Source organism: Paramormyrops kingsleyae, chromosome 4 (assembly GCF_048594095.1).
Source record: "Paramormyrops kingsleyae isolate MSU_618 chromosome 4, PKINGS_0.4, whole genome shotgun sequence".
Taxonomy (NCBI): Eukaryota; Metazoa; Chordata; class Actinopteri; order Osteoglossiformes; family Mormyridae; genus Paramormyrops; species Paramormyrops kingsleyae.
This window is the reverse complement of record NC_132800.1, coordinates 45,155,400-45,179,319: the sequence shown is the minus strand read 5'-3', so window position 1 is coordinate 45,179,319 and position 23,920 is coordinate 45,155,400. Positions and strand designations below refer to the sequence as shown.

Below are 23,920 nucleotides of genomic sequence, written 5' to 3'. Positions count from 1 at the left end.
CACACAGACTCGCTGATGTTTAACTCAGAGACTGGCAATGAGATTAAACATTGCTGGAATGTCCAGCATCTTTCTGCACCATTTCTGCTGATGTATGATGTTTCTTTGTTCCTTTTTATACAATTCTACTTCATCACGATGTGTGAAAACCACATGCTTATTTCTTAAAGCTGTGAAAGCAGCAGCCTCTCAAGCCAGACACAGGGGTAACACTGACCTCAGTGATGCATCAGAAATGCAGCTTCTCCCACAATGCAGAGTGCTGGGGGAATCTGGGCCTGGAGCCTTAAAAAGGAGCCTGACTTCCTGTCTTCCTGTGCACTGGAACAAACAGCCTGCAGATACTGGCTACTGCACCCACTTGGTCAGGAACGATCGGTGGGGGGGGTGGGCTGGTATTTTTAGCCTTAGGCTGCTGCTTTTTGGTTCTTCAGAAGAATATGGAAGGAAGTGGCTCTGAAAGACAATTAACAGGCTTCTGTGGTCCTCAAGAGCCAGATTTAACACTCTGATACAGAGTAAGAGACCTCCACCCCAAACAATGATCTTACAGAGAATCACATTATGATTCTGATCTGGTTCTGATGGAAGCTCAGGGTCTCTCGATGTTTGTATGGAGCTTTCCAAACTGTGCTCTGGAAATGTCCTGCTGGGGGATTAGGGAGCCCCTGACCACATTCACAAACAAGAATGTGAGCAAACTGAACCAAGATCAGAAAGTTCAGGTCTCATGGTCAGCAGAGTGATCTCACTGATGGGTGCCTGAGTAAGACCCTAAACCCCAGACTAACCTTGATTTCTGCAATATGTGTCACTTTACATAAATGTCTCTGCTATATAAATATATGTAAATGGTCTGATCGGTCAGTGTCTCTCTTTTTTTCTGATTGGTTAGTTGGAATTCTAATAATATTGGATTGCCACTTTCAATCTGAAGAAATGAGGGACAATGCGACCCTCCCCACCCAGGTCCCTGATGGAAAAAAATTGCCGGGGAGGTGTATCCCAATGATGGTTCAAAATAAGACAAAGCATTTTATTTTCGAATATGGAGTGATCCTGTAATATACAGCATAGGTGGCAGCTCTGTAATCATACATTGATCATACATTGTAAGTGTGTGCACTCTGTCCATTCTTATCACTGTGCTGGAATCCTGCTATGTCCTTATTGGTGGACAGTAGACATCCATCCTTCCGTCCATCCATCTATCCATCCATCCATCCATTTTCCTCAGTTTATCTGATTCCGGGTTTCAGGGGCAGCTGGACTCTGTTCACCACAGAGAATCACACTAAATACAGAAATAAACAGCAGGTCACAGAGGAAGTCGGTGAATTTATTATTACTGTATTATTCTGGCCTGTATTATTCCAGCTCACCTACAAATTTGACTTAAAGACTGACTTGAGGATCAGATCTCATTTGTATCCTGGGGCCTGTAGTTCAGAACTTGGGTCCTGCTCAAACAGCTTTACTGGTGTCCTGCTGGTAGAAATCAGCTCCTCTCTGGGATTCATCTGAAGAACTTGTCTGTTTTATTACAACTACATAGGAGAGAGCAGATATTTTAGTGTAGCTTTGACCAAGAGGCCTGTGGCCCCAGCGTCACCATGGAAACAAGAGCCACAACCACACACTGCAGAGAAAAGCTGCTGAAACACCACTTGCGTGTGACATACTTTCCGTCAGCCGTTATTAACGTCAGTCTCTGAGAGACCTGACAGTGCACCAGAGACACAGGCCACAGTTTGCTCCTAAATCAGTAAGCAGATGATTTAAAAGGCCCTGGTTAGTTTCTAAGCAGCTCCAGAGGGCCAGAGGTGGGGTTTCCTTATTTAGAGAAGCCTGTGATTCTATCAGAGATTTTACATCAGAGGCTGTAGCAGGTGTGGATCTTACCCAACGTGCAGATGAGCCCCACACTATACTGTCTGTAGAATGAACAGAGCTGTAATCTGAATTATACTGTTTCATCTCATTTAAACAGACCGGAACTTTCTCAGGCACAAACCTCCCTGTATCCACAGCCCTCTGGATCAGCCCGCCCCCAGAACCCTACAAACACTGGTACGAGAGAGTCCACTGGACCCACAGAGATTGTGTTCAGAGAGCCTAAGTTAGCAGCTCTTGTGTGTTGCTAAACTGTCAGTGCTGTGCTGTGTTCACTCACTTCCTCTATGACCTGCTGTTTATTTCTGTATTTAGTGTGAATCTCTGTGGTGAACAGAGTCCAGCATTAAAGGACCAGCAGGCAGTTCAGTGTAAATGCCTCTTGCTTTAATGTCTGGTTTATATCAGAGCAGAGCTGTAAGTGTGAGACGTCGTTTAGTTCAGACTTTTAACTAACAGGCTTCTGTATCAGTATTTTCTATTGTCATTAGTGAACATCAGGCTGCACTGAGTATTTCCCAAACTTATTGCAATTTTTTTTTCTTGTCTTATGTTTGAAAGAAGACAACTTCGTAAAACTTAGAAATCCATTACGCCGGCGAAATGTTTTTCAGGCTCATACTCATTGGTAAGTACTGATTAATTTTTCATTTCATGGTTTATTTCCTATGTTTGTGATATTTATCAGCTCCAAGTGTGACATTGCCAGCGATTATCTGAAATTGCACAAGCAGTTCTATTAATCACATCACAGGTGTGCACATTATACACACACACACACACACATACTGTATATATGCTCTACACCAGTTGTTAATGTCTTAAATGTCACATTGAGAGTAACTTGCAGTTTCTGCCTTGCTGTGGTCAATTCTGTTTTTAATTGCGCAAGCAGTTCTATTAACATCATATACAGTAAAACCGGTCTAAGTCGACACTCGTGGGACCAGCTTAAAAGTGACGACTTAGAGAATTGACGAGATACACCTAAGTCGACACTTTGGCGACTTAAGTCTATCTCGTCGTTTTGTCGACTAGTAAATATAACTCGCCGTTTTGCCGACTTATAAAGTCGACACTTCAGCGACTTGTGTCTATCTCGCCGTTTTGCCGACTAGTAAATATAACACCATACCTCTACTCATCACGGTAGAGACCTGCGCGGGACAGATTTTTCAGTCCCGCTCCTGCCCGCTCCCGCAACATTCTGTCCCACTCCCGCAAAAAATATATATTATTATTTCCCGCTCCCACCCGCAGTATTCAAGTTTTGTCCCGGAAAATAAACAAATATGTTTCGTTTTATTTTAGTTTAATTAAATGGAATGATGAACATGATGAACATAACCAAACGTCTCACCTCTGGGGTCAGTCACGACGGTCGGGGTCCGTCAGGCATCACCAGGCATCGAGCGCAGTCCTAACCACCGGCCTGGTCACGAATTCTCACGTTCCAGGACTTTCTCGACCCGTCTTAGACGAGCGGCTGTCGACAGACTTCGGTGTCGCTCCTCTCGGCGCCCCGGTGATGTCCTCAGGATTCCCCGATCCGCACTGGTTTGTGATCCGGCTCGAAGGATCAAGTTTTTATGTCGGAGAGAGTGATCAGCCCCCCCCGGCTGCTGGCCCACAGAGTATGAGACACGCGCTGTTTTACTTGTACAAGGGGAGCCACGCCTTCTACAGTGAGTTACAGTGATGGCTTTCAAGGTGTGGCCCCTGACAGAGTTTATTTATACTATAAGGTAAACATACTGATCAGGTTACATTGTGGGTGTGAACAACATTTGGAATGGGATAGGATGCAATGGGAAAGTGGGAGTGGGAACAGGAACAACAGAACGTACAGCAGAGGTGGGCTCATCTGCTGCACGTGATGGAAAATTACTGGTAAACACTTACACAGTGGTTTCATGAAACAAGTTATGCATTTTTCAGAATACACGTGAGTGATAATATATATACAATTTCAACCCAACAGTCCCTCCTGTTTATCATGAACCGTGTATTTTACATCCGCCATCCACATCTTGTCTAAACATTTTCTGTAAACACAGGTTTCCACCTCAGCTTGGTAGAGGCTGCTGGGATTGCTGTAGAGGCTGCTGGGATTGCTGTAGAGGCTGCTGGGATTGCTGTACTGTTCGGGAGTGGTGTAGTCGCTGTGTGCACTTGTGTTGTGTTGTGCGCCTGTTGAAGCGGTTGATTTGATTTGAATTATCTGTAAAGTATATTTGAGTGTTTGTGTGCCAGCACGGTTACGTGGGTGGTTGTTGTTGTTGTTTCATTTTTTACTCTTACTTTTACGTGTGTACTTGTCTGTCCTTGTGAGTGTTACCGACAGCTGCGGGCGCGAGTGGCGTTTCTGTCTGCGTCCTTCGCATCAAACACCCGCGGGTAATATTATCGAACATCGGTAACATTAACTCTAAAAGGTCAGTTGCTCCGGAGCTTTGCTCGGTCGCCGGTCGGGGCCGGGAGGACATTTTCCACTTTTTTTCCCGCTTCGGCAGTAGCCTGTTTTGAGAGGGTTTTTGTGGTTTTTTGGCCTCCCTAGAGCAACTTCGCTTTAGTTTAGCTAAACGTGGTTCAGCAGGAAGTTAATCTCGGGTAAGTAATTGTAAATTTGGTTATTTTAAAAGTTAAATTTAAAGGTTGTTATCGCTGACGCTGCCGGATAATTTATAATAAAGTACCGATTTAACGCAAGTGTTAATTTAGTGTTTTAGTGTACTCGGCACTTTGTTTTAACTATACGTTAATTAGATCAACTAAAAGTTTAAATATTCTCTATTAATATACTGGGCTGGGAGTAAAGGACGGGGACATAGTGAGTCCAAGGAGCACCTAACCCCAGTAGGAGGGAGGTTGTGGTAGTAGGGGATTCAATTATAAGAGGTGTAGATAGTTATGTGTGCACCCGTGATAGAGGGTCCCGTACGGTGTCTTGCCTGCCTGGTGCCCAGGTAGGGGACCTTCCAGATCGAGTGGACAGGCTTTTGGCCCCAGCCGGGGTGGATCCAGTGGTCGTGGTGCATGTTGGCACCAATGACATAGGAAAGGGCAGAAGGGCTGTTCTGCAAGATAAATTTATAGAAGTCGCGGATAAGCTTAGAAGCAGAACATCCACGGTGGTATTCTCTGGAATACTTCCCGTGCCATGTGCAAGTCAGGCAAAATTAGCTGAGATAAGGGGATTAAATGCGTGGCTAAAATGGTGGTGTAGGAAAGAGGGGTTCAGGTGTATGGGGCACTGGAAGACCTTCTGGAACAGGTGGGACCTGTTCAAGCCGGACGGGTTGCATCTGAACCATAGGGGAACCAGTGTATTGGGGAGGCGTATGTGCAGAATAGTTGAGGAATGTTTAAACTAGGGACTGGGGGGGCAGGGAGGTCAGTTAAGAATTTATGTGGGGAGAGACGGAAAGCCCAAATAAATATTAAAAGTAGACACTGTAAAAGGCCTACCATTAGTGGTCTGTATTTGAATGCTAGGAGTATTAAAAACAAAATTAATGACTTAGAGGCTTTAATTTCTTCAGACAATTACGACATTATAGGAATAACTGAAACATGGATGAGTGACAATGATGGTGATAAATATAATATGGATGGTTATACGTTGTTCCGTAGAGACCGGATAGGCAAGAAGGGAGGTGGTGTTGCAGTATACGTAAAAGAAAACTTGCAGGCAAGGGATCTCACTGATAAAAATAAAAATTCAGAAGCTGTATGGATAAAACTTGATGCTAAAGATTCAAATGGCCTAATTGTCGGGGTTTGTTATAGAGCACCTAATGTAGCTGTAGAGGAAAGCAGAATATTATATGATGATATCAGGATTATGAGTAATAAAAATGATGTGGTGGTTATGGGTGATTTTAATTTACCTGGGATACAGTGGGACACAGTCTCTGGCTCTTCTGTAAATGAACTTGAGATGCTGGAATTAGTACAGGATTGTTTTTTTACTCAGGTTGTTAATACTCCTACCAGGGGAGAAGCCCTTCTTGATCTCATTTTTTGTAATAACCAGGATAGGATTGGAAAATTAGAGGTTTTAGACCCATTGTACGGTAGTGATCATAACATGGTTAAATTCGAGGTTAATTTTAGTGTCCGAAGAGCAAAGTCTAAATTAAAAGTATACAATGTTAGGAAGGCTAACTTTAATGGTATGAGACGGAAATTAGAAACTGTAAACTGGACAGAGTTAAATAGCAAAACAGTTGAAGAGGCATGGGAATTTTTCAAAAGCACATTGTTGCAAGTGCAAGAGGACTTCATACCTGTTTCCAGCAAAACTAAATCTAGGAAACGACAACCAAGGTGGTTTACTAAGGAAATTAAGAATAAAGTCAGGAGGAAAAGGGCTCTGTTCCACAACTGGAAAATAACTAATGATTTCAAAATCAAGCAGGAGTATCTGAGTCTACAGGCAAAGTTAAAAAATGACATTAGGCGATCAAAGAGGGATGTAGAAAGAAAAATTGCATTGGAGGCTAAGCATGACAGTAAAGGTTTCTTCCAATATTTTAACTCCAAGAGAGCACTAAAAGCTGAAATCACTAATTTGCAGGATAGTAAGGGCCTTATAATTGATAACGAAATTGATATGGTAAACGAGTTTAATGATTATTTTTCAAGGGTATTCACAATAGAGAACACAAGTAACTTACCACCAATTAATACGAATACAGCATCGTCTATGACCAATATATGTATAACTGAGGTTGATGTGATACTAAGCCTAGCTAAACTCAAAATAAATAAATTGCAGGGGCCTGATGGCATCTTACCTTTAGTCTTAAAGAGATGAGGGATATTATTAGCCAACCTTTAACTTTAATATTCCAGAAATCATTATCTGCGGGTGTGGTACCATCAGATTGGAAGCATGCTAATATAACACCCATATTCAAAAAAGGGGATAGAAGTAATTCAGCAAACTATAGGCCAATCAGTTTAACTAGCATTACTGGAAAAATAATGGAAGCTATAATTCAAGTGAAAATGGTAGATTACCTAGATGCAAATAACATTATAAAGGATAGCCAACATGGATTTAGGAGAGGTAGATCCTGCTTAACGAATCTGCTTGAGTTCTTTGAGGAAGCTACAAGTGAAATTGATCACAAAAAGGCCTATGATGTGATTTACTTAGATTTCCAGAAAGCCTTTGATGTTGTCCCCCACAAACGGCTCTTGTTAAAGCTTAAAGCTGCAGGAATTTTAGGAACTGTGGCAGCTTGGATCAAAAACTGGCTAACTGATAGGAAGCAGCGAGTAGTTATTAGAGGCACTATGTCACAGTGGGCCTCCGTTTATAGTGGGGTACCGCAGGGTTCAATTTTAGGACCACTATTGTTCCTAATTTACATTAATGATATTGACACGAATACATACAGTAAACTGGTTAAATTTGCAGACGACACCAAGGTGGGCGGGGTAGCAGATACTAATCTAGCAGCAGAGAGACTTCAACGGGATCTGGATTTAATTAGCGAATGGGCTGATACTTGGCAGATGAAATTTAACACAGATAAATGTAAGGTAATCCATGCAGGGAGCAGAAATATACAGTACAGATATTTTATGGGTTCCACTGAAATAAAGGTAGCTGATTACGAGAAAGATCTCGGTATGTATGTTGATGCTTCCATGTCCCACTCTCGCCAATGTGGGGAAGCAATAAAAAAGGCGAACAGAATGTTGGGTTATATCTCTAGATGTGTGGAGTTTAAGTCAAGGGAGGTGATGTTACACTTATATAATTCCTTGGTAAGACCCCACCTAGAATACTGTGTGCAGGTTTGGTCACCATACCTCAAGAAGGACATTGCTGCCTTAGAAAAGGTGCAACGAAGAGCTACGAGAATGATTCCTGGTCTTAGAGGAATGTCTTACGAGGAGAGGTTAGTGGAACTGAATCTGTTCAGCCTTGAGCAAAGGAGACTAAGGGGGGATATGATTCAGGTCTATAAGATTCATCCGGGTCTGGATGCTGTTCAGCCAAATTACTATTTCAATATTAGTCTAAATACTAGAACTCGTGGCCATAAGTGGAAATTAGCGGGAGAACATTTTAAAACAAATTTGAGGAAGCACTTCTTTACACAGCGTGTAGTCAGAGTATGGAATAGTCTTCCTGCTATTGTAGTGGAAGCTAAAACCATGGGTTCCTTTAAATCAGAGCTAGATAAGATTTTAACAACTCTGAGCTATTAGCTAAGTTCTCCCCAAACGAGCTTGATGGGCCGAATGGCCTCCTCTCGTTTGTAAATTTCTTATGTTCTTATGTTCTTATGTGGGATTAACATACAGATACTGCAATGTGACCTGGGGTGGTCCCATAGCGTGAAACTGCCGATCATATCGGTAGTCGGGGCCAGGTGTGGGTTTGTACCACATGGGCACATGAAGGCCATCGTCGGGCATAAATTGGACCTTATCTACTCCCTGCTTTACTCTAGTTTTCCTTAGCAACTCCCGAGCTTGTGGTGTTTGGCCTAGGTCCAGAGACCAGTAATACTGCGGAACTGACGATCCATGGACCACTAGAGCTTGCCTGTCTATTATTGCTTTCATGCCTGTGGTCGTGGCAACAATGCTTATGCCCATCCGGACCATAAGGTCTCTTCCTAGTAAGTTTACTGGGCATGACGGGCTCAGCAGAACTTGGACCTCACACTCTGTCCCTGTCTCTTCATCTTTTACCGTTATGGGATTAGTTAATTGATGGGTCTCAGATTGCCCTCCGGCCGTTCTCACATATACTGTTTAGGTAGAGAACGTTGCTTTTGGCGGAGTTGTAGTTAATACTGTTCTACAGGCTCCCGTGTCACATAAACAATCATATGTCTGTCCATTTATAATAAACCGCCGCCTAGGCAGTTCTGCAGGCTGTTTAAGCGCTATCAGTTGGCACACCGCTTGAAGGTCAACCTCCTCCTCCTCCCTATCTAGTGGGGGCCCTAGCGGGGGTGGGGAAAGTGGTGCCTGCAACTTCTCAGCTTGGCGTCACTGATCATTTTCTGTCGAGTTTGGGTTATTTACGCGTTTAGTTCTACACTGTTTAGCTATATGACCTGGTTTTCCACAATTCCAGCATTTGTTATTGTGAGGGACCAAGCGCTAAAAGCAGGAGGAGTCACAGGAATAATTAGAAAAAATATGTTTTTTTTTATTCTGACCCAAACTTAATTTAACAAATATTACATGTTGAGCCCGGGAAAAAAATCAAAGTAACAAAACTAAACTCAGGAATGTGAATAAACCACCTGGCTGCACAACAAACATAACTAACCTCTCTGGACATGACACAAAGGTATATATATATATATATATAATGGCTGATCAGACCAATAGAAACAATAGGGGTACCTAAACACAACACAACACTAACTATAAGACACAACATCGCAGTCCAGTTTGTTGATAAACTAAACATTAAAGAAGAAATCAAAATAACGAAACTTTAATTACAAATATCTAGCGAAATAAACACTAGTTTAAACTAAACACAAATTTCCCCCTCTCCAACAGGAACTGGTGGTACAGTCCAATTAACTTCAGGCATTTAAGTGCTCTGAGCCCTGGCCACCATCTTTTGCCAGGCCACTCCCTGGGATCACAGCAGGTAAATAAACCGGTAAAAGAAACAAGAGTTAGTCACACTAATCACAACAAAAGATAAAAATGAATTGATACAAATACATCAGTAAACTAAATGTGCGCGCTTACAAATAGAACGAATGTATTTAAACCAATGAATAAAGTTATTGCAAAGTGTTAAAATGAAAGGATGAATGAAGATGTGTGTGTGTGTTTACCCACTTTACTTAAGTGTGGCCTGGTGTTTGGCCATCACAGTTATCATACTGAGGCGAGTTTTCTGGCCTACCACCTCTTCCTCGACCTCTACCTCCTCGGCCTCTGTAACTTCCCCTGCTCTGGGGGCCTGAATAGACTACTGCGATTGTATCGCCAGAGGCTGCGAAGGTCGCTTCTCCCTTTTGTTCTTGTGCGTGCTGGGCGTACTCTATAGCTTGCTGCACTGAGCCTGTATTCTGATGGACCCAATGTTTATCTATATACCGTTTAAGTTCAGGGTTTAGGCCGGCAAGGAATGCCCTTTTTAATTGTTGTTGGTATACTCCGGCCTCATCACTATCTGGGGGAATGCCTGAATTACTTCTGAAAACTGGTCTCAATCTGTCTAGGAAGTCTTCTGGCTCTTCCCCTTCTTTCTGTCTGCATAGTGAGATTTTACCGTAATCTGCTCTCTTTGAAAATCTTTATCTGACTCTTTCTTCTAGCTGCCTTAGGCTGTGTCTCAGGGCGGATGAATCATGCGGGAGGGGTGTTCCGTCGTACGCATGCCCTGTGAAATCTCCTGCAACTCTGACCCATTTGTGAGTAAACAGTTGCCTCAGGCATTGGAACATTTCTCTCCCGTTTAGGTGGAAGCTGCTTTGAAGTTCTAACACCGCTTCCCAAAATTCTCCTACACCTTCCTCAACAGGGGGTATCCCTTTTAAAGCTGCTGACCTATCCTCTGCTGTCCAGGGTCTGTACACTAACATTGTTTCGGGACCTGTTCCGTCCTGCCCCCTATCAGGATTCGCGACTTCCACCATGGGGCATTGGAACTCTGGGGTTGATGCCCCATCTCCGCTACTGGGGTGGAATTTAGTTTTGCATGACTCTAAATCTTTCACTGGATACAGTGAAGGATCCCTGCTTCGGGTCACCATTGGATGGAAAGGAGATTCTGGTGCCAATGACGCTAATGGAGCAGAATGTGGTGTCAGCGTTCTAGGCGCTGCTGTCGGCTTGTCTTTTAGTGCTGCTTCCGATGTCAGCTGCGACAGCGGAGGAGCGGTAGGTGTTTTCTATCTACGTGGGGTCTTTGCTGCACTTTCCTCATCAGGAGTGACTAGTGCTACGGCTGCAAGTTTTTCTTTCCTTTTACCTTTCTTTTCCTGTCTAGTTGCTTCTCTTAATTTACTTTGTTCCAACCATTTTTCTGACAGCTTGTACTCCTTCTTCCGTCTGTCCAACTTTCCGCTATTTTTAGTGCGCAACATTTCTAGTTTTAAATCGCTCTGTAACTTGAGAAGGTCTGTCGTATGGAGGCTTCCTCCAAACCCATGCTTTCTTCTCCACCTTTGATTACTTATAGTCCATGCTCCTTCTACATATCCTTCCATAAACTTTTCATCTCCCTCTAAGGATGGCTGTTTACTTTGCCCCTTTCCCATCCTTTTACTTGTCTATTGTTATTACTACAAGGGTCCTGAGCAGAAATTCTCTGGCACGAGATTAGGGAGAGGACACTAACACGGCCTTCTACTGCACACTATCTGTGCAGCGGTGTCAGTTTTCAGGGATGGAACCCGTCCTTGATCTCCCAATCACCAGTACATCTTTCTTCTCAGGCAAAGAAACAACAGGACTGGTAGAATCAGCCTAGGATTCTATAAATCACTTAGTCCTCCACATTCACACAAACATTCATACCCAGTTGATTACGGCCAACTCTAGCCTTTGTCAATTAACAGGTCAATTAAATTCTAATTCAACTATTTCCTTTCAGTGAAATATAACCAATTTAGATTATTTCCTTTCGGCGAAATATAACCAAATTTAGACTATTTCCTTTCGGCGAAATATAACCAAACTATTTCCTTTCGGCGAAATATAACCAAACGTCTCACCTCTGGGGTCAGTCACGACGGTCGGGGTCCGTCAGGCATCACCAGGCGTCGAGCGCAGTCCTAACCACCAGCCTGGTCACGAATTCTCACGTTCCAGGACTTTCTCGACCCGTCTTAGACGAGCGGCTGTCGACAGACTTCGGTGTCGCTCCTTTCGGCGCTCCGGTGATGTCCTCAGGATTCCCCGATCCGCACGGATCACTGGTTTGTGATCCGGCTCGAAGGACCAAGTTTTTATGTCGGAGAGAGTGATCAGCCCCCCCCGGCTGCTGGCCCACAGAGTATGAGACACGCGCTGTTTTACTTGTACAAGGGGAGCCACACCTTCTACAGTGAGTTACAGTGATGGCTTCCAAGGTGTGGCCCCTGACAGAGTTTATTTATACTATAAGGTTAGCATACTGATCAGATTACATTGTGGGTGTGAACAACATTTGGAATGGGATAGGATGCAATGGGAAAGTGGGAGTGGGAACAGGAACAACAGAACGTACAGCAGAGGTGGGCTCATCTGCTGCACGTGATGGAAAATTACTGGTAAACACTTACACAGTGGTTTCATAAAACAAGTTATGCATTCTTCAGAATACACGTGAGTGATAATATATATACAATTTCAACCCAACAGACACGAACGAGGAGCTTTTCAGAACATGCCATCCCGTCCAAGCCCCATGCTGATTACTTCTTGGGATGTCCGGTTATGTCCCCCGGCACACAGAGCGCGGCAATTGTAGTTTCTGTACACGATTCGCCTGTAAATTATTTTAATTTAGTCGTTCTTGTTGCTTTTGTGCAGTAGATAAATGAGTATTTGTTTTTAATAAATTAATTTTAAGATAATTACATTTTGCGGGAGTCCCGCAATTAATTCTATTCTCCCGCAACCTGCACATACATGAGGACCTTACCACTCGCACCCGCATTCACCGATCAAATCTTGTCCCGCGCCACACTCGGGAGTGCAGGTCTCTACATCACGGCCTTGGCATCCAGGGAGCGACTAGTGCGATAGGTGGGGATTGTTTCTACATTGCCATGGTGACAAGCAGGCGGCGGGAATGCAGCGATTGGGGTGTCGACTTACAGGTAGGAAAATCCATTCATTTGTGTTGTTCGGGACCGGGATTTAGGTGACGACTAAGTGAATTTGACGACTTACAAGCGGCGACTTACACAAGGAATTTTAAAGGAAACATCATTAGGAAAAATCGGGACTTTTGCTTGAGCGTCGACTTGTGCACATTGACGAGTTACAAGACGGTGACTTAGACCAGATTTACTGTATATACACTCACCTAAAGGATTATTAGGAACACCATACTAATACGGTGTTTGACCCCCTTTCGCCTTCAGAACTGCCTTAATTCTACGTGGCATTGATTCAACAAGGTGCTGAAAGCATTCTTTAGAAATGTTGGCCCATATTGATAGGATAGCATCTTGCTGTTGATGGAGATTTATGGGATGCACATCCAGGGCACGAGGCTCCCGTTCCACCACATCCCAAAGATGCTCTATTGGGTTGAGATCTGGTGACTGTGGGGGCCATTTTAGTACAGTGAACTCATTGTCATGTTCAAGAAACCAATTTGAAATTATTCGAGCTTTGTGACATGGTGCATTATCCTGCTGGAAGTAGCCATCAGAGGATTTGTACATGGTGGTCATAAAGGGATGGACATGGTCAGAAACAATGCTCAGGTAGGCCGTGGCATTTAAACGATGCCCAATTGGCACTAAGGGGCCAAAAGTGTGCCAAGAAAACATCCCCCACACCATTACACCACCACCACCAGCCTGCACAGTGGTAACAAGGCATGATGGATCCATGTTCTCATTCTGTTTACGCCAAATTCTGACTCTACCATTTGAATGTCTCAACAGAAATAGAGACTCATCAGACCAGGCAACATTTTTCCAGTCTTCAACTGTCCAATTTTGGTGAGCTCGTGCAAATTGTAGCCTCTTTTTCCTATTTGTAGTGGAGATGAGTGGTACCCAGTGGGGTCTTCTGCTGTTGTAGCCCATCCGCCTCAAGGTTGTGCGTGTTGTGGCTTCACAAATGCTTTGCTGCATACCTCGGTTGTAATGAGTGGTTATTTCAGTCAAAGTTGCTCTTCTATCAGCTTGAATCAGTCGGCCCATTCTCCTCTGACCTCTAGCATCAACAAGGCATTTTTAAGCAATTTTGAGCGTGGCATGGTTGTTGGTGCCAGACGGGCTGGTCTGAGTATTTCACAATCTGCTCAGTTACTGGGATTTTCACGCACAACCATTTCTAGGGTTTACAAAGAATGGTGTGCAAAGGGAAAAACATCCAGTATGCGGCAGTCCTGTGGGCGAAAATGCCTTGTTGATGCTATCTAGGTTAGGTTGTTTGGGTTTTCGGGTGAGAAGCTGAAATTTTGTAGCTCCTCTAATGTCCACACTGGTCTCCGCCATTCATCCTTTGCAGAGCCGAAAGCTTCTCCGTGATGTTATCAAGTCTGCGGTCCATAGTCACAATGATGGTATCCAATTTGCGATCTAGAGCCAAAGTCTGAGTGCCGACAGCTCTGCCAAGTCCGTCAATCATCCCGGCCAGCCTAGTGGGGCTATGAGCGGCTGTCACCGTTTTCTATCTTCGATGTCCTCCACGGAAAGAGCTGCCAGACACACGACCCTCCACTTCTTGTCGGGGTCAGCCCCTGCTGTGGTCCTACCGTGTCCCTTCCCCGTTTGGCCAACAGGCATCGCTGGTCATCCCGTTCTTTATGTTAGTCTTTGTTCTCCCCTGTTACCTGTCTGGTCATGTGGCTCAATGTCTTGAGCATCCGGTTGTCTTTGTACCTTCTGTCCTGTGTTTGAATCCCACCTCCTGTTTTATTTTGCTCCCTAGTGTTTCAGTTGAGTTTGTCTAGTTATTTGTATTTGGTGATTTTGTATATGGTTTTTGGTTTTGTTCCTTGTGCCCCTGCTTGTGTCTTTACCTGTTTAAAGTCCCTAGTATTGGTTTCTGTTTCCCTGTTTCCTTGGTTAGTTCTTAGTTTCCCTGTTTTGTTCCTTTGAGTTTATTAGTTTCACCTGTGCCCTGTTGTCCTGGTCTGTTAATTAGTCTCACCTGTCCTGTGTTAGTCTTATTACCCAGTTTTGGTTTCTGTATTTAAGTCCCTGCTTCTGTTCTGTTCTCTAGTGGTTCGTTGATTGTGATTGTGTGCGATGTTTGATGATTTTGATAGTTTCAGTGTTTGATGTTTGTTATTTAGTCTTGTTTAATCTCCTTTAGTTTTGACCCCTCGTGGTCCTTTGTTTTTGCTAGCCCTCCCTTGTGTTTTTATTTAGTTCAGTTAAATAAACCCCGTTTTTGTTCTTTGAGCCGCAAGTGAGTCGTCCATTCTTTCTGTGCCTGCACCATGCCTCGTTCGCGTTCCCGAGCCATCTGAATCCGTGACACTTCTCCCATCCGTCCATCGTGTAGCCAGCTGCGTACGTTCCTGCAGGACAGTCAGGTTCCCCCGAACCTGCGCTTCTCTGTGAGAAGATGGTGTCAATTGCATTGAGAGACCAGTTGATCAAATCCATGATACTTGTCTTATACTGTATGTTGTTAATCCCACTGTAGATACTCTGTGATGGATGCCAGAGGTGGCAACACCGTGTCTGTACTGGCATGACCAAGAGCCAATTCAAACACATAACCACTGTTAAATGGTATTGCACAGCTTGTGAAGAGGAGTCTTCGTTATAAAAACGCAGCCACACTACAGTGGTATGCAAAAGTCTGCAACCACTTGTTGATTTTGTATTTTTTCCAACTTTTGACCTTTTATTTTAACCCCTTCGTTGAGCCAATACATTTATTTGAAAAACAGTGTTACAGGTGACACAGTTGGCTATTAAAATCCAGTTTTTATTCTAGCTTGGATTTACTTTTCTGAGTTTGTTTGCTAAAGTTCCCATGTCAGTCATCTTTTTCAGTAATATGCGTAATGTACTTCTCTGGCCAAAGGTGCAAAATAAATGAGTATACTATATAGTAGAACAGACATGCGTCAAGTTTTCTTCATGTTCGTGTAGGTGGTTTTGAAAAAGGACTTTTTGTGTCTCAGTGATGGCTCAGTATCTGGTGGGCCACACTTTGTTCTTGATCACCTGCCTGCACCATGTCGGCATTGAGTGAAGCAGTTTGATGAGGTGATCATGGGTGATAACATGGTTCTAGGCTGCAATGAGTGACTCAATCAACTCATGTTTTGATTTTGGATGTCTCGTGGATATCTCCAAAGCCATCTTGTGCCACAAGTTCTCAATCAGATTCAGATCGGGAGATTGGGCAAGCAACTCAATTGATCGATGTTGTTCTGACGCTTCCAGTTGATCACCTGTTTGGAGCAATGGCACGGTGCATTATCATCTTGGAACAAGATCCGGCCTGCAAACAGCGGCTGCACTGATGGCACCATACACTTTTGCAGTACTGTGATGTACTTGGTCCCACTGACCATTCCGTCAACGATTGTCCAATTAGCACGTGTTATTTCTGGTCAGTCTCAAACCAGTTTTGGTGCAGGATCCATAAAAGTCATAGTAGCTATTTTCCAGTATCAACAAAATTGTAAAGTTAGAAACAAGTGATCTTAAAAAGTTGATTCTATATAGCTAAATGTATCCCTTATACAGTAAAGTGGTACACAAACTAATCTACTGGGTGAATGAGGAAATTAAAATAAAAGGTCAAAACGTTGACAAAGCACAAAATTCACAAGTGGTTCCAGACTTTTGCACACCACTGTACCTGCAGGTTCTGGAATTAGGCAGGTGTAGGCCTTGGTCAGTACTTGGAGGAAAACTAGGTTATTTGGTGGCTGCTTCCATTGGTGTCTCCAGTGTGGGCAGTATTCTGGTCTCTGTGTGGATGCCACAATCCTCCAGAGTAAATGGTAAAATGGACAGCATTTATATAGTGCTTTTCTACTCTTACGAGTACTCAAAGCGCTTTATAATACATGCCTCACATTCACACACCAGTGGTGGAGGCTGCCATGCAAGGCACCAACCTGCACACCGGGAGCAATTTGGGGTTCAGTGTCTCGCTCAAGGACACTTCGATGGGGTCAGGAGGACCCGGGGCTTGAATCTGCAACCCTCTGGTTGCCGAACGATAGCACTACCTCCTGCGCCACCATCTTCCCCACTACTGTCCAGAGTAGTGGCGGGACACTGGTGTAAAAACTCTGCCATCCTCCAGATGAGACATGAAAGTGAGGTCCTGAACCTTTGAGTTGATGAAAGGTCCTCGCTAATCCTTCTAAAAGAGTCAGACTGGAACCTTACACTGTAAAAAAAAAAAAAATCTGTCAAACGGGCATACTACTTACCAAATTGTGGCCGTAACTAAAAGTCCATATAGGACCATATAGCCCGTCATCTGAAGCCCTGGTGATTATTGCGCGTGCACCATATAATCGTGAGTACATCCATCCATCCATCCATCCATCCATCATCTGCCGCTTGTCTGGGGTTCGGGTCGCGGGGGCAGCAGCTTCAGGAGAGGCACCCAGACCTCCCTCTCCCCAGCTACCTCCACCAGCTCCTCGGGGGGGACACCGAGGCATTTCCAGGCCAGCTGAGAGATATAATCCCTCCAGCGAGTCCTGGGCCTGCCCCGGGGCCTCCTCCCTGTAGGACATGCACGGAAAACCTCTCCGGGTAGCCGCCCAGGAGGCATCCGCACCAGATGTCCAAACCACCTCAACTGGCTCCTTTCGACGTGAAGAAGCAGCGGTTCTACTCTGAGACCCTCCCGGATATCCGAACTTCTCACCCTATCCCTAAGGGAGAGCCCAGACACCCTGCGGAGAAACCTCATTTCGGCCGCCTGTAATCGCGATCTCATTCTTTCGGTCATTACCCATAGCTCATGACCATAGGTGAGGGTAGGGACAAAGATGGACCAATAGATCGAGAGCTTTGCTTTTTGGCTCAGTTCTTTCTTAGCCACGACGGACCATTTAAGTGCCTGCAAAACTGTAGACGCCACTCCGATTCGTCTAGCCAGCTCCCGATCTCGTCTACCCTCACTCGTGAACAAGACCCCGAGATACTTAAACTCCTCCACTTCAGGCAGTACGTCTTCCCCAACCCGAAGAGGGCAAACCACCCGTTTCCGGCTGAGAACCATAGTCTCGGACTTGGAGGTGCTAATCCTCATCCCCGCCGCTTCGCACTCGGCTGCGAACCGCCCCAGTGCATGCTGGAGATCCCCAGCAGATGAAGCCAACAGGACGACATCGTCTGCAAAAAGTAGCAAGGCAATCCTGAGGCCACCAAACTGGACACCCTCAATACCCTGGCTGCGCCTAGAAATCCTGTCCATAAATATTATAGACAGGACCGATGACAAAGGGCAGCCCTGGCGGAGCCCAACACGCACCGGGAACACGTCCGACTTATTACCGGCAATGCGGACCAAGCTTCTGCCCCGTTCGTACAGGGACCGGACCCCATACTCTCGAAGCACCCCCCACAGAGCACCTCGGGGAACCCGGTCGTAAGCCTTTTCCAAATCCACAAAACACACGTAGATTGGATAGGCAAACTCCCAGGCCCCCTCCAGTACCCTTGCAAGGGTATAAAGCTGATCCAGTGTTCCACGGCCAGGACGAAAACCGCATTGTTCCTCCTGAATCCGAGATTCGACTATCGATCTCACCCTCCTCTCCAGTACCCCGGAATAGACTTTCCCAGGGAGGCTGAGAAGTGTGATCCCCCTGTAGTTGGAACACACCCTCCGGTCCCCTTTCTTAAATAAGGGGACCACCACCCCGGTCTGCCAATCCAGCGGCACGGTCCCTGACCTCCACGCACTGTTGAGAAGGCGTGTCAGCCACGACAGCCCCACAACATCCAGAGCCTTCAGGTACTCCGGGCGGATCTCGTCCACCCCCGGGGCCCGGCCACCACGGAGCTCTTTAAGCACCCTGGCCACCTCAGCCCCAGTGATGTGCAAGCCCCCCCCAGCACCCTCGGGCTCTGTGCCCTCAGATGTCTCAAAGGCAGTGTGCGTAGATGTATCTGAGGCAGGGTTGAGGAGGTCCTCAAAGTATTCCTTCCACCTCCGGGTGATGTCCCCAGTTGAGGTCAACAGCACCCCCCCCCCACTATAAATAGTAGGAACCAGGAGCTGCTTCCTCCTCCTGATACTCCGGATGGTTTGCCAGAACCTTTTTGAGGCCGACCGAAAGTCACTTTCCATGGCCTCACCGAACTCCTCCCACGCCCGGGTTTTTGCATCTGCAACCGCCCGAGCTGCGTTCCGCCTGGCCTGCCGGTACCCGTCAGCTGCCTCCGGAGATCCCCGGGCTAATAATTCCCGGTAAGCCTCCTTCTTCAGCTTCATGGCCCCTGTAGGATCACGCAGGCCCCACAGACAGCATTTTATGGCCGCTGAGGGAGTGAGTCGGCCATGCTAAGATCTACCTCCGTACCCATACACAGAGGGGCCCCTCTCCAGGGAAGCTGAAGCCCGCATTCCAATGTTTATGGCCCTCAAACAAAGGACCCAAATAGTGTGGAGAGGGGGGGAAGATCCTGCATACCTCTGGAGTGGGACAAAGCTAAAATCATATGCCACCTATGTGTATTTGACTGTATATTGTCCTCACTATTATTTGGCATCATTACTGTAAACTTGGTGGATGTGTACGTGTCAGTCACAATTGTCTTCTATTTCTCTTATGAATGTCCCATTGTATCTTCACCATTTGGACAATTATATACATATATATATATTATAGAATATGCACAGATAGGTAAACACTGGGGTTATCCAACCACGCGCTCACACCTCTCTCAGAGATTGGGGAATGAGTTTAAGTGGTGTAACCAAGTAGGTAGAAATGTTTGAGCACATAGTTATTCATTTAATAGAACTAAGGAAAGCCCCCACCCCTTACCAAAGGGGGGGAGGGGTAGAAAAGCGGTCGCTTATCTATACCTTACAGCCGTAAATCGGAGATTCGCGCTCTTTTTCTACCTCCCTTTGTCTGAGAGAGACTATGCAATGTATGTTAAAACTTGTATACTGAACCCCTTTTTAATAGTCAGGTTTGCTCCATTTTATAATTTGTCAATGCATAATCAATATTGTTCTTTTACTGGAGTAAAGACAGTTACCTGAGCCATCCTTAATTAGGACACACCGTGTGCAATGGGGTACAGCTTCAGTAAAACTCACCTAAACTTGTCACAGCTGTGAGATATACCGCCTAACCAGGTATTCTGTACATTGATGGCAATAAAAAGTATGCACCTCATAAAAGGAATTATAAATTAATCAATAAAAATTAGCTAAGGTTGGGTCATGGATGAATATTCATGGAGCCCATGGGGCATAAAAGCCTCACACCCAGAGGAAGGGTGAAGAAAAAAAAAAGAAGAAAAAAACACGAAGCCTCCAATCCAAGACTGCGGGAGAAACTACGCGCGGAGAAGATAAATCTACCATCAAAACTACGAAGCCTCTTCGCCGCGAGTTTTAACAAAAGACAAAGCTGATCCCCGCTGCAATCACGTAAACTCACCGTCAACTCTCTCATAGGCAACTGGTACCGGCTGATCTACACTGAAATCTGGGTTGCCTGTTTAGATCCTAGGCTTGCCATTGCAGAACAGTATTTAATCAAAGCTGATCACTGTTTCCTACTGTAAATCCATTTTCCGTAATTTCGTTATTGTGTTTGTATGCATTATGTTATGTGTAATGTTTGTCCTGTTTTAGTGTAGCATTAGAATAAACACATGCTGTTCACATTTTAAATCTCCCTCTCTGTGCTTACCATAAGTCACTTTATTGGTCTGAATCCCGTTACTGAGCTTTGAAGTCCCACTCGCGTCCTCAAGTATCGCGAGACTCTCTCTTTGGCCAAGAGCTGAGTCACTAGGTTACAGAGAGAAGCTGACCCGGTGGACGGGCAGCTATCTTAGACTGAGTAGTGATACCAACGAATTAATTCCATTCACATTCTGGACTTAAATCATCCAGCTCTTTACCAAGTGGGACTAATATAAAGACTGTGATATCGGAACAACAACTCAGACCTAATATTCCATATTTAATTGTGTATGAATGAATCATTAATTAATTCATAATCAATTTCCCTGAACATTGGTGGAAAACCACCCCCATTTGAGCTGTTAAATTCCTACACCCCCCTCACCTCTGGTGTCCACCATCGGGTACAGGGGTTACCGCCACGACTGGCACCGACCACCCTGCAGCCACAGCTCCGTACGGCCGCTTCCACAATGGAGGTCCGGAACAGTGTCCATTCAGACTCAATATCCCCAACCTCCCCCGGCATGCAGTTGGAATTCTCCCGGAGGCACGAGTTAAAGCTCCAGCGAACAGGAGCCTCTGCCAGACGTTCCCAGCAGACCCTCACTATGCGCTTGGGCCTACCAGGTCTGACCGGCTTCCTCCCCCGCCACCTGAGCCAACTCATCACCAGGTGGTGATCAGTTGACAGCTCTGCCCCTCTCTTTACCCGAGTGTCCAAGACGGAAGGCCGCAGATCAGATGATACGATTATAAAATCGATAATCGACCTGTAGCCCCAAGCATGTTCGTACCATGTCCACTTATGGACACCCTTATGCTCGAACATGGTGTTCGTTATGGACAAACCATGCATTGCACAGAAGTCCAATAACAGAACACCACTCGGGTTCAGATCAGGGAGGCCGTTCCTCCCAATCACCCCCTTCCAGGTCACACTGTCATTGCCCACGTGAGCGTTGAAGTCCCCCAGCAAAACGATGGAATCCCCCCGTGGCACGCCAAATAGCATACCGCTAAGGGAATCCAAGAAGGCCAGGTACTCCGAACTGACATTCGGCGCATAAGCGCAGATGACAGTCAGAGACCTATCCCCGACCCGAAGGTGCAGGGAAACAGCCCTCTCGTTCACCGGGGTAAACTCCGTTGTTAATGCACCGAGCTGTGGGGCCACCAATAGCCCCACCCCAGCCCGGCGTCGCTCACCTGCCGAAACTCCAGAGTAAAAGAGCGTCCAGCCCCTCTCCAGGAGATCGGTTCCAGAACCCAAGCTATGTGTTGAGGTGAGCCCGACTATATCTAGTCAATACCTCTCAACCTCACGCACAAGCTCAGGCTCCTTCCCCAGCAGAGAGGTGACATTCCATGTCCCGAAAGCCAGTTTTGTCAGCTGGGGATCGGACCGCCAGGGCCTCCCTTGGCCGCCACCCGATCCACAAAGCACCGAACCCCTGACATTCCCCCTGCGGGTGGTGGGCCCACCTGGGGACAGTCCCGCGTGCCTCTTTCGGGCTATGCCCGGCCGGGCCCCACGGGCCAAGGCCCGGCCACCAGGCGCTCGCCAACGGGCCCCTCCCCCAGGCCTGGCTCCAGGGTGGGGCCCCGGTGACCCTAGTCTGGGCGAGGGAAACAGGACTTTGGTTTTAAGCTTTTTCATGGGGTTCTTTTGGATTGCTCTTTGTCTGGCCCCTCCCCTGGGACCTTTTTGCCTTGGGAGACCCTACCAGGGGCTATTTCCCCCGACAAACATAGCCCCCAGGTTCACGGAGGCACGCAAACCCCTCCACCACGATAAGGTGGCAATCCAAGGAGGAGCGTGAGTACATCACGATGTGATATTGTGCAGCTCTAATATTTACTGTTTTCTGTCTCCAGGTTGCAGTGCTTCTCTGGTGACCCAGGCTGAGGAGGTGGAGGTAATAAAGGTCCAGTATGGAGAAACAGTCACTCTGCATTGTGGGATCCCTGTAAATACGGAGGTTTCCTGGTTTTCCCTGCAATCAGACCACATACCAGTCAAAGTCATGGACCTGGAACCCAAATCTAGAGGGAAGACGAACCCTATTTACACCAGAGATGAATATAAAGGGAGGCTGTTTCCTGTTAATGGCTCTGGGACACACAGTCTGCAGCTGATTAACATAAATGAGTCAGATTTGCTGATCTACTGCTGTGCCCAAAACGTAAAGCTAAAGTTTGGAAACTGTACAAAGCTGAAATTCACAGGTAATTTAACAGTAAATGATTCAGATTAAGGTCACTGTGGATTGTGTGTGACTTTATTACTTACTTATATACCAAATATTAAGATTTCACTGTTGCCAATATGAAATTCTTAGAGTATATATGAGAACAAAGTCATATGCATAATACATAAGTTATCAAAAAGTAGGTATTTGAACTATAGGTAATGCATGTTTATAACAGAGATCACTGTTTATCAACCTAACAGTGATGATGTTTATATTCTGTTTACAGACCATCCTGGGGGCCAGTCCACTCCCTGCCCTCTCCAGTGCCCGACCCCTCAGTCCTATGACCCTTACTTCCTGCCTTGGATTCTCCTGCCTTGTGTCTCTCTGCTCACTGGTTCCATCTCATCACTCTGCTGCTATTTCTGTCATAACAAAGGTCAGACATGTTTGATGTCATTGTGTTTTGTGTTCCCTGTCTGGTCCTTTTGCGTCTCATTCAGCCCCAGACTGGGCTGTAGCATATATGCAGTCTGTCAGGTACAGACACTATACACTTCCTGTGGGCTGTGTGTTAATACACTGTGATACAGTGTAACTCTGACTTTCTTCCCTAGCTAAAGACCACTGCGGCTCAGTGGGTCACACCTCCAGGACTGCTAAGCAGTTAAAGTGCCAAAGTTACACACAGTATCAGCTGCCTTGGTGTTAATCTTTACATTAAATATTAGTAATTTATAAATATTCAGGCATAAATCAGCTGTAGCTGGAAATCTTTATGTCTGACCATTGTTTTGTGTGTTTCCTGTTTTAAAACCTCAAACCAGCAGCCAATCTCTTTCTAACACAAGCATGTCCAGCATGCATGGCAAAGTGAGACAGTGTGAGAGTAGCAGCCCTTATCAACAGGGCTGGTAGAGCACCCTGTGCACTCTGTGAATGACGTCACTCTTAACTGTTTCAGCGCCACTGAGGAAGAGCTCTGACTCACAGCAGAGGGGAAGCAGGACCAGCCGACATGATCAGGTACTGTCACTGACAGGGCTTTCTGTGGCCTTCAGGCCACAGTGGGAAAGTGTCTCTGCTTAATCAGACATGTTTATGTAGCAAAATTAACTCTGCTGAATGTTTTACATAGACTGGAGTACTTTGATTGTGAACTTAAACCTGTTTTTCTTTTTTTACAGGACAAAACTGAGGTCAACTATGTACCTGTAAAGACAGAATCACTGTAAAAAACAACAACAGGGGAGAACATTATAGTGTTTATTTTTTAAATCACACACCAGCCATTACAC

At 45.6% G+C, this 23,920-nt stretch overlaps 1 protein-coding gene and 1 long non-coding RNA gene across 4 annotated transcripts; one reads left to right on the top strand and one right to left on the bottom strand.

Annotated features, from left to right (window-relative positions):
* Positions 1-1,009: 1,009 nt before the first annotated feature.
* On the bottom strand, positions 1,010-3,442 carry LOC140588885 (uncharacterized). Its single transcript, XR_011990129.1, has 3 exons — positions 3,254-3,442; positions 1,383-1,547; positions 1,010-1,294 (listed from the first exon to the last, which is right to left on the bottom strand). It is a non-coding gene; the product is annotated as an uncharacterized lncRNA (long non-coding RNA).
* Positions 2,154-23,913, top strand: LOC111844912 (uncharacterized). Of its 3 annotated transcripts, none has more exons than XR_011990128.1 (6): positions 2,154-2,310; positions 2,455-2,521; positions 22,306-22,346; positions 22,909-23,061; positions 23,587-23,648; positions 23,810-23,913. XR_011990128.1 is itself a non-coding variant. In XM_072711483.1 (6 exons), the coding sequence occupies exons 2-6, from the start codon at positions 2,497-2,499 to the stop codon at positions 23,855-23,857; spliced, it is 639 nt and encodes a 212-aa protein (XP_072567584.1). In that variant the 5' UTR covers positions 2,154-2,310; positions 2,458-2,496; the 3' UTR covers positions 23,858-23,913. The 3 variants fall into 3 exon arrangements, 2 of the variants coding, with proteins under 2 accessions (XP_072567584.1, XP_072567583.1); XM_072711483.1 differs by having other exon boundaries at positions 2,458-2,521; positions 22,306-22,656; XM_072711482.1 differs by having other exon boundaries at positions 22,306-22,656.
* The last annotated feature ends 7 nt before the right edge of the window (positions 23,914-23,920 follow it).